This window comes from Macrotis lagotis, chromosome 8 (genome assembly GCF_037893015.1).
Source record: "Macrotis lagotis isolate mMagLag1 chromosome 8, bilby.v1.9.chrom.fasta, whole genome shotgun sequence".
Taxonomy (NCBI): Eukaryota; Metazoa; Chordata; class Mammalia; order Peramelemorphia; family Peramelidae; genus Macrotis; species Macrotis lagotis.
The window spans coordinates 42,252,841-42,268,154 of NC_133665.1; the positions used below are offsets into that span (position 1 = coordinate 42,252,841).

General features: G+C 34.1%; 1 protein-coding gene across 7 annotated transcripts in view; it reads left to right on the forward strand.

Annotated features, from left to right (window-relative positions):
- STX17 (syntaxin 17) overlaps positions 1-15,314 on the forward strand; it is a 100,364-nt gene that overhangs the window by 71,308 nt on the left and 13,742 nt on the right. For all 7 annotated transcript variants that reach the window (XM_074196737.1, XM_074196744.1, XM_074196738.1 and 4 more), the window contains 3 exons: positions 10,032-10,150; positions 10,229-10,279; positions 14,570-14,656. In XM_074196737.1, coding sequence (XP_074052838.1) covers positions 10,032-10,150; positions 10,229-10,279; positions 14,570-14,656 — 257 coding nt within the window. The remainder of the gene's footprint in view (positions 1-10,031; positions 10,151-10,228; positions 10,280-14,569; positions 14,657-15,314) is intronic.

Consider the following 15,314-nt stretch of genomic DNA (forward strand, 5'->3'; position numbering starts at 1 on the left):
GAGCCACAGTGTGAACCCTTAGAGATTATAGTCCATTCTCTAGGCAGGATTTGAAGGAGCATTAGAATAAGGAAATGAAAAAGGAAGAGTTAAAGCTAGACAATGGGGTCAAATTCAAATAGAAATGTCCCTCACTCATACATATTTTTTAGTTTTCATTTATTAATTTAATTAGAACTTTGCAATTACATTGTAATCTGGTTTCAACCTCATACCAGAGCATTGTGAGACACAATGCTGATTCCTCGAGCATATCTCTACTTTTTTCTCCTTTTTAATGGTGTGGAGTTTTTTGACAAGGGAAAAAAATAACTTCTAGAGTAACAACCCCACCCAAATGCAACTTCCCAAACAAAGAAAAAACTACCTCTGCCTAGTGCTAATTGTTATGAGACACCAAAGATAGAAAGTATAATGTGTAATTTTCATTAAATTTGAAACGGAGAATTTTAGTTTATTGAAACTAGTTGTAAACATGACCATACCTCCACTGTGGATTCATTGCTAGCCTTGAGGACTAGGACTTATTCACAGCTACTGGGATCTAGGACCAGCAGGAATGAGTTTATTTCAGGTTGCCTTAAATCCAAAAATCTTCTAAATGACCAACTACAGGAGAAAATTATAGAAATAAAGGAAAGACCTATTGTTGCTGCTGTTGTTGTCACTCTGTATAACACACAAGATACACTTCTCAGCTGCCAGAATTCACTCTATAAAGTAAAGAACAATATTAAATTTATAATAATAATACTGTTGTAAAGACTCAAGCTGTTGGTGTTTTTTTAAACTTGAACATTGTGAAGAGCCCCACCATTCCCACCCCACCATTTCTCTGCCAACTCTTTGGACATCTCCTTCAGCTTTCTAGGAGCCTCCACATCTTGCCTCAGGCTCCAGAAGATTCTGGTGATCAGAGCCACCTGCCATACCATTATTAATCATAATTATAATTATATTTACTGATTAATAACCACAATATTGGCTTATGTGTATCTAATGTGTTTGTTTCAAAAATAGTTTTAATGCTTTATAATTTTTTATAAAAGTTATTTTATTTAATCTTCACCAGAAACATGTAAGGTAGGCAGGCAAAAGATTTAGACCTGGAAGAAGTGACCTTATCTGGTCTAACTCATTTACAAATGAGAAAATTTTCTAGAGAGGCAAGATGATTTGCCCATGGTCATGTAAGTGACCTTTAGGTCCTTTGCACATCTATCATTCTCTGCATACCTTGCTGGCTCCATTTTCAAATGAAGGAAATGGGACTCAGGAGAATCTTAGTGACTTTCCGAAGATTACACAGCTTAAAAGTGACAGATTTAAGATTCAAACTCTTAACTCCAAATTCAGTGGTATTTCCATTACATCAAAGGTAGCCTTCAAAGATTTAGGTAATTTAGGTAAATGTGTGATTTAGGTAAAGGTGTCATATAGTCCTGACCTCCAAATCTTGTTACTTTCTTCTTCTTCTTTTCCTCTTGTCTTTTTCTTTGGATGCTCATTTCCATAATGTTATCACATGTGAAAATACTTATTTGTATACATTTATATTCTTTAAGCAATTTTGCCTTAATTTTTAAAAATTAATCTTTTTTATTTAAGTTAAAAATCATCTCTAGACATTAGGAACAATTGTTTCATTATTATAATCAGGGTTAAAATATAAAAAAATAATTTTCTTTTTGCCAGTAATTTAAAAAGAGATGAGAACTTATTTTTTCTAGAGATACCTCTCTGTCTCACTTCATCACTAACTTCATTTTTAGCATATTGCTTACATATCATATATGTGAAATGTTTAATGTTTGGGAAAGTATTGAAGTCATTCAAAGTGATTCAGTGTCTTCACTCTTCTAAACCTCTGCATTCCTTCTCTGGCATATGGACTTTGCTAGCTCATTGAGAATAAAATTTGATTGCATTTTTAAAGAAATAGTAACAAAGGAAAAGAATCCAATCTTAAAACTGCTGGAAACTTGAGACCAGAATATTGAATTTGATAGGGTATGAGATTTTATCGTATGTATAACAAGGTGAAAAATAGTTTTGTAAAGCATGCAGATAACTTTTGTATTATATCTACTTAATAACAACTCTGGGAGACATATATTAGTACTTCCCATTGAAAGCCAGGATTTTTCTGTTGATTTATACTTTTCTGTCTCTTAATCTTTTTCAGCTAAACTAAACCTAAACTCCGGGACAATTTAGATGGTTAAAAGTATGAGAATATTTCAAACTTAAAAAAATATAGAATACAATAAAAGATTCACTCTTAATTTATACTTACCATTAAACTCTTTGTGATTTAACAAAGTTGCCTAAAATTCATAATTGTGTAGATAATCTGGCCCTGTAAAGAGCCCTGGATTTGGAATCAAAGGATCTTGGTTCAAATATGAGCTCTGATACTTGTGTTGCAAGGGCATCATTTTGGGTGACTCAGTTAACCTCTCTGGTCTTCCTCAGTTCTCTCAAGTATAAAATGAAGGAAAATGATGTAAATAACACCTAAGGTTTGTACCATATCTAAATATATGTTTTCATGGACTACAGATAAAATCACCTTGTGGCCCATTTGATTAAAAATATTTTGTTGTCTCAACTGGTGTTAATTCTTGGCAGGAATTCCTCACCTTTGGCCCATGTATAGATTTTTGGGAAGCATGGGAAATTTTGTGAATGTAAAACTTGCAATATTTTGATAATTGTACTTACATAATTGGCTTCCTTTGTAATCCTATATCTTTCATTTTTATGTATTTTAAAAACATTTTTTATTTAATTTTTTTTGAATTGTACAATTTTTCCCCTAATCTTGCTTCTCCCCACCACCACAGAAGGCAGTCTAGTAGTCTTTACATTGTTTCCATGCTATACATTGATCAAAATTGAATGTGATGGGAGAGAACTTAAATCCTTAAGGAAAAAATAAAATAGATATCAAAATTACATAATAAGACAACTTTTTTTTAAATTAAAGATAATAATAAAGATAATTTAGATACAGATGGTATTCTCCATCACAGATACCCTAAAATTGTCCCTGATTGTTGCACTGATGAAATGAGCAAGTGCATTAAAATTGATCATCACCCCCCATGTTGCTGTTAGGGTGTACAGTATTCTTCTGGTTCTTCTTATCTCAGTCAGCATCAGTTCATGCAATTCTTCCAGACTTCTCTGAATTCTATCCCTCTCGGTTTCTCTTTTTTTTTCTTTCTTTTTTCCTTTTCTTTTTTTTAGGTTTTTGCAAGGCTAATGGGGTTAAGTGGCTTGCCCAAGGCCACACAGCTAGATAATTATTAAGTGTCTGAGACCAGATTTGAACCCAGGTACTCCTGACTCCAAGGCCGGTGCTTTATCTACTATGCCACCTAGCCGCCCCTCCCTCTAGGTTTCTAATACAACAGTAGTGTTCCATAACATTTACCACAATTTGTGCAGCCATTCCCCAGTTGATGGACATTCACTCAGTTTCCAATTTTTTGCCACCATAAACAGGGCTGCTCTGAATATTTTTGTATAAGTGATGTTTTTACCCTTTTTCATGATCTCTTCAGGGTATAGACCCAGTAGTGATATTGCTGGATCAAAGGGCATGCACATTTTTATTGCTCTTTGGGCATAATTCCAAATTGCTCTCCAGAAAGGCTGGATGAGTTCACAGTTCCACCAGCAATGTATTAGTGTCCCAAATTTCTTACATCCCTTCCAACATTGATCATTGACCTTTCTGGTCATATTGGCCAGTCTGAGAGGTGTGAGGTGGTACCACCAGAGATGCTTTAATTTGCTTTCTCTAATCAGTAAAGATTTAGAGCAATATTTCATATGGATCTCTTTGATTTCCTCATCTGTAAATTGCCTCTGCATATCCTTTGACCATTTGTCAATTGGGGAATGGCTTGAAAAACATTGCTCAAAAGTATTCCATGATACACAAAAGATTAAGAACCACGTTTCACAGGAACAGTTAATGCATTTTAATTAACCTTCATTATTATTTAACACTCATTATTACTTTGGAAGTAAAAATTCTGTCTACTCTCTTCTTACTGGAGAAAGAATGTAGCCCACCAGGAAGGCTTAATATGCAGGTCAAACAGAAATCAATTACTGCAGTAATATCAGTGAATCACAAGGGAATCCACGTATGGACTTTGCTAGACCAGTGAGAATAAAATTTTATTACATTTTAAAGAAATGGTAACAAAGGAAAAGAATCCAATCTTAAAATTGCTGGAAACTTGAGACCAGAATATTGAATTTGATAGGGTATGAGATTTTATCATATGTATAACAAGGTGAAAAATAGTTTTGTAAAACATGAAGATAACTTCTGTATTATATCTACTCAGTAACAACTCCGGGAGACATGTATTAGCACTTCCCATTGGAAACTTCCTCCTAAGGTCTAGGGGACTCAGAAGGAAGGAATATGGGGATACAGTGAACCACAAGAGGAAGTTGCATTTTGGGTTAAAAGAGCTGTCTTTCCTTATCTCCTCTCTTCCCCTTCCCTACCTCTCCATCTCTCACTGTGATTCCAAAACTTTAAATCTGTCACATTTAAGGCTCTTGTATTTATGGGGCAGCTGCCCTTCACTCTAACCTCTAGGTAAGAAACCTTGACTAACTGTGGAGGAGGAATTTGTATAGAGAGAGGAGTCCATATTACCATTATATGGTTATCTGTCAATTTTTTTTATAGACTTAAATTTTTTTTTGGTCTAAATTTTGACCATCTAGGAATGTATTTCACTTTTATAACTCAGTTTTGTAATGTTTTTAAGGAACAAATTAATGCTGTTAGGTAGAGTATATTATATGTAATGATTTCTGCCTTACTTTTTTAGAAGAAATGAAAGTTTTTTATATAATAAATTTTGGATTTTAAGAAAATGTTAGGTGTTACATATTATTTTAATGTTTTCTACTTTCGGTTGTTAGTAGTCTGTCAAATCAGAATGAGAAAGGAAACTTCAGTCTTTGTTGAGTCATACAAAGCAATTCCAAGTTTATACTTTGTATGACTGAGATAAGAATTCTTCATTCTTCTTTTTCTGTATTGGTAATCTGCCCCTCATGTTTTACCTCATCATTTACGTAACAGGCTATAAAAATTCAGTCAGTAGACCCAACCCTGAAAATAGTGTTTTATAACATAACTTGAAATATATTAATTATAAAGATCATAGAAAATTGGATTGACTGGGTATTATCTACCAGTCATGCCTTACGTTGAGTAGTGATTCTCTGTTTCAAGTTCACAACAGCATTTTTGTGAAAGAGAATGAACCTCTTTGTTCTAAGCCACCTTTTGAACTAATATGTATGCGTAGTTTGGTTTTAAGCAAGACGCAAGTGACTTTAAAGTTTTTTGTTGTTTTTTAAAATTATTACTGAAAAAAGTTTTGTGCTTGTTTAAAACGTCAAACATTTCCTGTTTGCATTTTAAAACGACTAATTTTGATGTGGTTAATATCTGCTTATGTATTATTCTATATCCTGTTGGAATCTAACATTTTTGTCTATCTTAATGATAGAGGTTTTTTTAGAAAAATATCAAGAACAACAACATAAATATCTCAATGTGTATTTTTTACTGTATTAATGTAAATGTATAGTCCTCTTTGAAATTGGAAAATCCTTTAAAGAACTACAAGATAGGATTATATTGTTAATTTTAAATGAAATGAAATTACAGGGCAATTTCTGTTGAACTGAGGTGAAAATGAAAATTTCTTTGTACTGTAACTTAGTAAATTGTATGAAATTGCTGTTTAAAGCAGTTATGAAACCAATTATAGATCTTACAATTCTGGGACATTGATACTGTGATAGAATGAAAAAGTTAAATTGTATCAGGAATGTTTTTATTCTTTAAACCATAAAATCAAGTAAAGCAGTTCAAAATTAAAGGGATACTATTAGTTCTGACAAATGTACAAGTTATCTTTTCATTAAATCATCTCTTTTTATCCTAGTAAATTATTGTAATCCTAGCCCTCCTACGCAGTTCTCAGGTACTAGAAAATAGAATTTTCCTTAAGAGGAAAAAAAATATTGATACAATTTTGAAGGTAAACATAGTTATACAGCTCTGTAATATATTTTCCCTTTAAGAAATATGAAGTACTCAGCATTTGATCAACTGAAAGACATAAATTACCCAGGAAAAAACTCTATGATAAGAACTATTGGGAAAACTGGAAAACAGTCTGCAGAAATTAGGTTTATACTCATATCTTAAATCTTATTGTACAGTAAGTTCTAAATGGAATTCATAATATAATTATTCGAGACCATACCATTAAAAAATTAGAAGAGAATCTGTTGATTATATAGCTTTCACAGCTAATGAGCAAGGGAGAAATTCTTAATCAAATGAAATAGAGGCAGTTATGAAAGATAAAATAGATAATTTTGATTGTCAAATTTTAAAGTCTTGCACAACAGTGCATTTTGCAAAAGAAGGGAAAGGGGTGGACTGAAGAATAAACACTTTTTTTATCATACCTGTGTTAAGTTAATATTCAAAAAAAATTTGATAAATTTGATATTCAAGATGTAAAGAGATTCAAGAAATGTTTAATATATATATATATGTCCTAAAGCCAGTCCCCAATAGGTAATTAAAGAATATGAATAGTTTTCCAAGAAATTACAGTCTTTTAATAACCATATAAAAGAATACTTTTAATCATTAATACTAAGAGAAATCCAACTCAAAACAGCCCTGAGACTTAACCTCTTCACCAAAGATGGTGAACATGAAAATAAAACAATGTTGGGGGTCATTATAGAAAAATGAGTACACAAATACGTTATTGGCAGAGCTGTGAATGTGAAACCATTCTGAAAAGCAACTTTGGAATTATGCAGATAAAATGACTAAATATCCATAGCCTTCGTCCCAGAGATCATATTATTCAGTATAAATCCCAGAGAGGTGACTGACAAAAATCAGTTCTCCATATTCATCATAATAGATTACATATTCATCACAATATTTACAACAGTATTTTTTTGTGGTAACAAAGAACTGGAAACAAAGTAGATGCCCATTTATTAGATAAAAACTGTATAAATTGCAGATATAACTATAATAGACTATTACTGTGCAGTAAAAAGCAATAAACTGAACTTCTGTATCAAAATGTGATCAACAAGATGGAGGGGAGGACTAAATATTTTCTCTGACCCTCTCAAATCTTTCTAAAACCAGAATTGTGAATTAAAGATAATAAAACTTAAACTATCTCCATGATATTGAACACCTGAAATTCAAAAGAAGGTCAAACAAACCCATAAACTGAGTCAGCAGCCCTTTGCTATCTTCAGGGTCTAGTTATAATACTTAAACCATACCTTGATCTCCCTTGTTCCAAGGGCATGGAAATCCTGGCTGCAGCTGCCCAAAGGAAGCCCACTGGTACTACACAACCAGCATCATGATGGGCAGCATTCTGTGCTGAAAAAGTTTCTGCAAAAAAACAAGGAGCAGAGAGGGCAAGGGGTAGGTCATCTGTCTGGGCTTGAACCTAGATAGGATTCAATAACAACTCCTCCCAGAGCCTCAGAGACTCAAAATACAAAAGTTAACCCCAAAGCACTGGCCTTGCAGTTCTCCAAACTGCCAGTCCTGGGCCAGAGATAGATTAATGGAACAGGCTAGACAAGGTAGAATGAAAAGCAATGGAATTTAATAGCCCAGTGTGTGATAAAGTGGAAAACAAATTACTTAGGAAAAAACTCCTATTACAAACATATATAGTTAAATAAAACAAATTTCCACATTGGCCATGTCCCCAAAATATACCTCTCTTTATACTCCAAGACTTTCTTTCCCCTTTCCATCAGAAGAGTAAAATTTTTTTCATCATTAGTCCTCTGGAATTATAATTAATCATTATACTGATAGAATGCCTAAGCTGTTTGACTTTACAGTATTTTTTCTTCTATATAAATTATTTTCCTGATGTCTCAGTTCATACATGTCTTTCCAGATTTCTTTAAAAGTGTCTTTTTCATAATTTCTTACATCACAATAGCATTCCATCACATTTATATAACAACTTCTGAAGATGTCTGGCCTGATCCTGCTGCTGCTTTCTTGGCATATTGAATGTTGTGTTCAGGATCTCAGGAACAGCTTAAATGGGAGACCTGTATTCTCAGAATGTTGTCATTGGGGCAAAGTCTAATTTCTGCCAGCCCTGGTGTGTGCAATACAAGTTCCTGACCTGGTTTGGGGCCTCAGTATATGTGTCTGAGCTTGCCGCCTTTGGAGTTTCAGCAGATTGCTTCTGTACTCAACCACTAACAGCCATATGGAAAGGCCTCCTGCTTCATTGAGACGTAGCTGTCCGTTTCCCTCTTGTACTGTCATTATTGTTCTGCAGGCTTTAAAAATTGGTCTAGAAGTTGGTACTGAGAAGGCTGTTCTGCTCTTAGGGTGCAAACAATGGAACACTAATTTGCTTTTCAGCTTACTTAGCTAATAGCTTTCAGGCTCTTTGGCTGCATCTTACCCCAAAATGCCACGTGCAGATAAAGTTCCTCCGCTCAGTTCACCCTGGATCTGTGACCTGGAACAGAGTAATGAGTAACAAAGCTGCCTTTGGATAACTATTCTCAAACTAATATGATGCCCTGGTATGGATTTAGTCTTAAGGATACAACCTCAGTTTTTTTTCAGACCCTGAGCACCAGAATGTCCCTAGTGCAGTCTTCACTAGAACTTGTGCTAGTAGTATCCACAGACCTCTATATCTTTCTCACTGTGCTAACTTGGAATGGAAAAATGATTCACTATGATTTTTTCTTGGATGTGCCAATTAGGATTTAATCTGGGTCATTTTATCTCTGTTTGAAGGTGTTTGGGGAAAGAACTTGCTGAATATCTTTGTTTACCTGCTGTACTCTATCATCTTGGTTCTCCACAAACACTTGCTGTCATGTTTTCATTTTTCCGTTTGCATGATAAATGTTTGTTGAATTAAACAATTGAAATGAGTAAAAGGAACCCACATAAATAAATGATACATATGAGATTTTCTGATGTGATTTAAAACTCTTCTTGTACAGCAATTCTCAAATTTTATTCACTTTGTAGACTCAATTTGTATTATTACCAAAATAGCCATAGAAATAGTTGGAATCATAGAAAGCAATGTAGAAAAAAGATAAATGCATCTGTTTGTAAATGTCCTTTTCCTCATAAACCCTAAGTAAGCCATGACATGAATCAGATTCTGAGAGTTGGAAGAGACCAACTTCATAGGTCATCAAGTAGAACCCATACCTGAATATGAATTCCTTCTGTAACATTCCCTATCCACCCTCCATGGGAAGACTTCCACAGATAAGGAAATCACTTCCTCTTAAGGCTTGGCTGCTTATTCTACTACAGAATTGCTCTAATAATGAGGTTTTTCCCCCACTTCTTTCTAATGAAATCTTCCTTTTAACTTACATTGGACTTAGTTCAACAAGTAAGGCCAAACAAAACAAAGTGAATTTCTGCATGTGTTCGTGTTTCAGATATTTGAAAACTGCTATTATTTCTTCTTTCTCCTTGGTTCTTCCCTTTTCCAGGTTAAATATCCTCAAATGACAACTCATGTTTTACAAGGGTTATAAATATTGAATTAACTGCACTGGTTCCCTTTTTTCTTTGACCCTTTAAGGGAAAGAATATAATTCAGTATATTTCCTCCTTCACAGCTGCCTCTTTCTGATGAGTTCAGACAATTAGTAGTCATTTTAGATATTGAGTTTTTGAACTTTTTCTTTTCATACCAAATGTAGACTATAATAAGATACTTTGAGAATACTTATTTTAAAATAAAAATGAACCAGTATAGAGATAGTTAGTAATGACTTTAAAATTAAAAGTAATGACTTTACATAGTAATTCTATTTTAGAATTAATTGTAGAAAAGTTGTTGCTAATTTCACACTGCCACTTTTCTTAATAAAGGAAATAAACTTGTACATGTTGTAATGTTTTCATTCAGAAGCATTTAATTCTACCAAAGCTGAAGCTGGTCCCCAGAGTTTGGTCCAGGTGTGTTCACCCCTACCTGAAATTCCTCAAGACCAAAATGCTGCAGAATCCTGGGAAACTTTAGAAGCGGTATGTTAAGATGCAGCCTCCATTTTTATTGACCATAATTCATGAAAATAAGGTAATAATACTTTTTTTCTTTTTTAGAATTTGATGGAACTCAACCAGCTAATAACTGATTTTTCTCTACTAGTGAATGTGAGTATAACAATCTTTTGCTTTAATCTCTTGGTTGATATAGGATGTCATCATAGAAGTCTTTCACCTCTAATCATGTGATATTAACCAGACCCACAAGGAAGAATTAAAATTTGGAAGAGTTTTTATTGATGTTCTGTAGAAAGAGAATGTGTAGACTGAAAACAAGAAACATTAGAGTAGGATGATTGGAAAAATGATCTTTGTCTTCAGATATTATCTTATAATCTGCAAAAATATGATGAAATGTCTACCATCTTCCCCACCAGTAAAAAAATCTTCCTTCCCTTAATATGGGAAAACAAAAACCTGTAAAGTAAACATTATAGGAAGTAAATTTGGTTTCCAAATAAATAAGAACCCCCTAAACATTTGGAGTTGTCCAAAAATGTAGTGATCTGACCTGAATATAGTGAATTCTCTGTCACTGAAGGTTTTCCAGCAGAAGCTGGATGGCCACTTGATAGAACTTTAAAGTGACTACCCAAAGTTGTAGAACTATTTAGTTACAGACATGGGATTAGGAACGAGGATTCCTGATCCTAGGATGGAGTTCTTTCCAAGACAATGCATCAGGCCCAATAGTCTTCCTGTCTTTATTCCATCACTAGGACCTCCCAACCTTGCTGCAAACAGTTACTTTGGTATGGGCAGACATAGATAAGAATGAATCTTAAGGGGGAAGATCTTAAGATGTTGGGGACGGGGGAAGGAGTATCCAACTTGAATTTTGTAACAGAATTGGTGAACAATAGCAAAGGTCATGTAGTACTGGTATTTGATTCCTGTATGAATACTAAGGTTAGTGGTTTTATAGAGACAACTAAACTTTGTTCTCCATGGAAAATATTATTAGCCTGTTTGTTCGTTTATTTTTTCTCTGAATACTAAGGTTAGTGGTTTTATAGAGACAACTAAACTTTGTTCTCCATGGAAAATATTATTAGCCTGTTTGTTCGTTTATTTTTTCTCTAAGTGACAGATAAATATAATTAGGATTAGGTATAGAATTTTAAAACCATAGTGTGGGAAAATGGAGAAGTGGAGTAAATGCAAATGTAAATTGTGAATGTAAATATAAAATGTTGTTGCCAGAATATTCTAAAGGCCCAGATGAATATATCACCTTGTTGTTAGTACCTCAGAAAACCAAGAACTTTTTCATATTGACTGATCTTTCTTTCATAGACAATAATTCACAAAGAGTCCCTCCATCAGGGAGAGTTGTGGGTAAAAAAAATCCAGGAAGAAATCTAAGCTTTGGAAAGGACATGTTAGGCAAATCACTGCTACTTCAAAAAATAGATATCAGTAGAGATTGTGCCAGGTGAGCCATTTATGGTGGCAAGATTTCCTCATCATCAGAAAGCTCTTTATAGTCAGAAATTGTATGGGCATAATGGTGCTTCAGGGTTTTTTTCTTCCTCTACAGGAAAATGTGTCTATTTTGCCATTTTGTAAGTTAGAACAATTCATAATTAAACTTAAAGATAGATTTTTTTTTTCCCACATCAAGAAATAAGAAAACTTTCCATTCCTCTCCAGTATAGAGCTGGAGGACAGTGTGTTTGGAACATTGCACATGCTTGCAAACTGATGTGTTTGTTTATTTTCCCGAACTGCTATTTATTCTCTCAGTTGTAGAAGAGTGAAGTATATATTTGTAAATAAAGATTTTATTTAAAAAAGGAGTAATATATATATTTTTTTAAAATAAAAGTTCTACTCGGTCTTGTCAAATCAGATGGACTTTGTTGTGACATGAACAAACCTTCAATTCTAGTAGTTTAGGATAGTTGACCAGGGATAGAGGAGCATATAACCTTTCGATCCACTTGCCATAAAGAGTTATTGATAGGGGCGGCTAGGTGGCTTAGTGGATAAAGCACCATCCCTGGAGTCAGGAGTACCTGGGTCCAAATCCGGTCTCAGACACTTAATAATTACCTAGCTGTGTGGCCTTGGGCAAGCCACTTAACCCCATTTGCCTTGCAAAAATCTAAAAAAAAAAGTTATTGATAAACCTAACAGAAGCCTTTAACTCTCATGGAATACATGAAAATATTTTCTTTTTTTATGTATCTCACAAATATTGGAATTTCTTAAGGTTAAACCTAATCACAGTCTATTCCTGCAGTATAAGTTGTGGAGTTAACCTTTTGACATTTGATAGGTTCATCAGTTCTGTGTTGTCAAGTCATTTTTGTATTCTCCTCCAGAATTAGACCATCCTTCATTTAATAAATCTCTCTCATACCTGCTCCAGCAGCTTTGAGAAATTCAGAATCTTCTAACACTGACAATAGTATTATAGCCAACAAACCATGCACATTTTCCTTAAAAATCAGTATATATTTATTGAATTCATGAGATTAAAATATACACTTATTACTTTGGGGGAAATATTAGCTCAAAGTTAAATATGTCAGTCTACTAAATTTTATTTTTTTGCTTTGGAAATTTAGCTTTAATTAAAATCACTAATAAAACATTCACATAAAGAAAATATGCATGAGAAAAAAACCATAGAAAAGAGTTCATAATTCTAGTATCCTGCTGAGCACCATCTCCACTTCACAGTTCCATAGATTGTCACAAGTGTGTAGTCACAAAGAAAAGGACTGAAGTCAAACAAGAATGAATAGGTGGGGAGCAATAGAATTCAACAAGATAAACTAAAAATAGCACCTTTAGATGCAAAAGGAACAGTTTGTTTCACAAAACAGTGCAACTGGGGGTGGGGGGTCGATCTGGGCTTTTAAATAGATGTTCTGGTCAGGGTCATTAAGGCTAATGCATGGTTCCCTAGAGTAAGGTAGGATTTTTTTATTTCCTCATAATTGTGGCAGGGCTAACTGCTCTAATATTTGGTAATTTACTGTCATAGTTATGTTTTATGATTTTCTGAGTTATCTCCAGTTATTTCCAAATTAATTTAGTCCACTTATTTTTTAAGATAACTATAATTCATTCAACAAATATTTACTAAAAATATGCTCTAGCAAGGCATTAAACTTTCTCCAATCCATTAGGTTTGAAGAGAAATTCCTTTATATTTCCCTAAACCCTGGAGAAGATCAACAATAATTAGTAGCAATTATGTAAAGATCCTAAGGGGGAGAAGTATGCATGAGAAGTACATTCTTTGTTGGAAATTCCATTTGCTGCTTTCCTGAAGTCTAGTTGCTTGGGCTTCATGATCAACCAGAAGTTTGTGAGTGAATAGTTAAGGACCTTTTACTATGGAACATTTTTGGAGTAGAGTTCAGTGGGTGGAATCACTGGATCAGGTCCTTGTTCTCAAAATGCTTTGAAAGGGAAGACTTCAATTGGAGGTTTAACATATGGGAAAGAGGTGACTTATCAAGAGAGAAGGAATGGTATAAAGAAGAGTGCCTGGGGCATTAATCAAGGATATCAGACATCAAATAGGGGAGAAATACTCTGAATGAAGGGCATAATTGTGTTCTCTGACTACAGCATTAGTATAAATTGCTATGGGTATTAAAACTGTACTTAAGATTAAGCTAAGATTGAATTATTATAAAGTAATAATTGGCTCCAAAGAGATACTCTTCTGTCAATTTTAAAGTCACAATTCCAATTGTGCTATGCAGTTGCCACCTTCTTTTGACTGTTATTTAATTAAATTGACATTGACTTAGCAGTTTTTCTCTGTTCTTTAAGTTTGAAATATTTTAGTCATTTTATGAAGCATTAAGCTATTAAAATCTAAGTCCACTGAGTTCATTCATTACATTTCACTGCAGTTTAGAAAGGGAAATGCCTTTTGTGGTAGTTAAAATAAGCATATCACATTCAGAGGGATCAGAAGTACTAATTTGTATTTCTGGACTCAGTGGCATTTTAATTGTAATGTAACCTGTCCCTGTTTTAAACCCAGTCTTCACAATTCTAGAATAGGAATTGTTTTTTGCAGCAAACACAGCATGCTCCCAGATACAGTATGTTTGGCTTTTTTCCTCTTAGGATTTGGTTCATTCATTCAGATAATAGTACATTAATTAATAAAGAATACAATGTAATATGAGATGGATTTGGCTATAAAAGTACTACTCTTTTATTACTTCGTAGTTAAATTTCCCTTTTTTGGAAAAAAAAGTAAATTCGTACTTTTCAGTATGCTTTATCAGATGCTCTTAATGAACCACCATTAAGACTGCATGGCTACAGTACATGAGGGCCCTGATTACAGGAATTAAAATAGTGTGTATTGGCTTACTGCTGCTTCTCAGTAGGAAATATCCCTCATAATTCCTTTGCATCTAGTCTCAGCAGGAGAAGATTGACAGCATTGAAGACCATGTCAACAGTGCTGCTGTGAATGTTGAAGAGGGAACCAAAAACTTGGGGAAGGTAAGGCTCTGCTCCTGCTGACAAATCAATGGTCCTCTGCCTCCCAGGAATCTTCAGTATTAACCCCATTGATCTGCCCTCTTTAATGTTGAGGGAAGCAGCAATTAAGGAAATAAGGAAGAAATGGCACATAGGTAGTAAAAGAAATCAATGATTGTTGTAATATTCTACCCCAAGATTCATTCTGTCAAGACTGAGTTTCTTGCTCTCTCTCTCTCTCTCCTCTCTCTCTCTCTCTCTCTCTCTCTCTCTCTCTCTCTGTCTTTCTGTCTTTCCTCTCTTTCCTTTTACTCTCTTAAAAAGAAAGTCTTCTGGTTATGGGCACTTCTGTTACATAGCTCAGAGGAATTATCAAAAAGGAGACAGACCCCAGCTAGTTTGCAAGAACCAAGGAAAGGCAAAATGAATCAGCCTGCCAGATTCTATACAGCTCTGAGACTATTTGTCTCTCCTTCCCCCACTCCCCTTTGAATCTCAGGTGCATGATCCACAGTAATTTTTTGTGACAGAAAAGCTCTAGGGACATTCAGTGGCTATTGCCTGCAATTCATTTAAATAAACCCATCAGATAATTAGTGAATTGTTTTGAAAATCAGCTAGAGACAACTTAAATGATCCATTCTTTATCCAAGTCCTGAAGTCTTGAACAGTTGCAGCA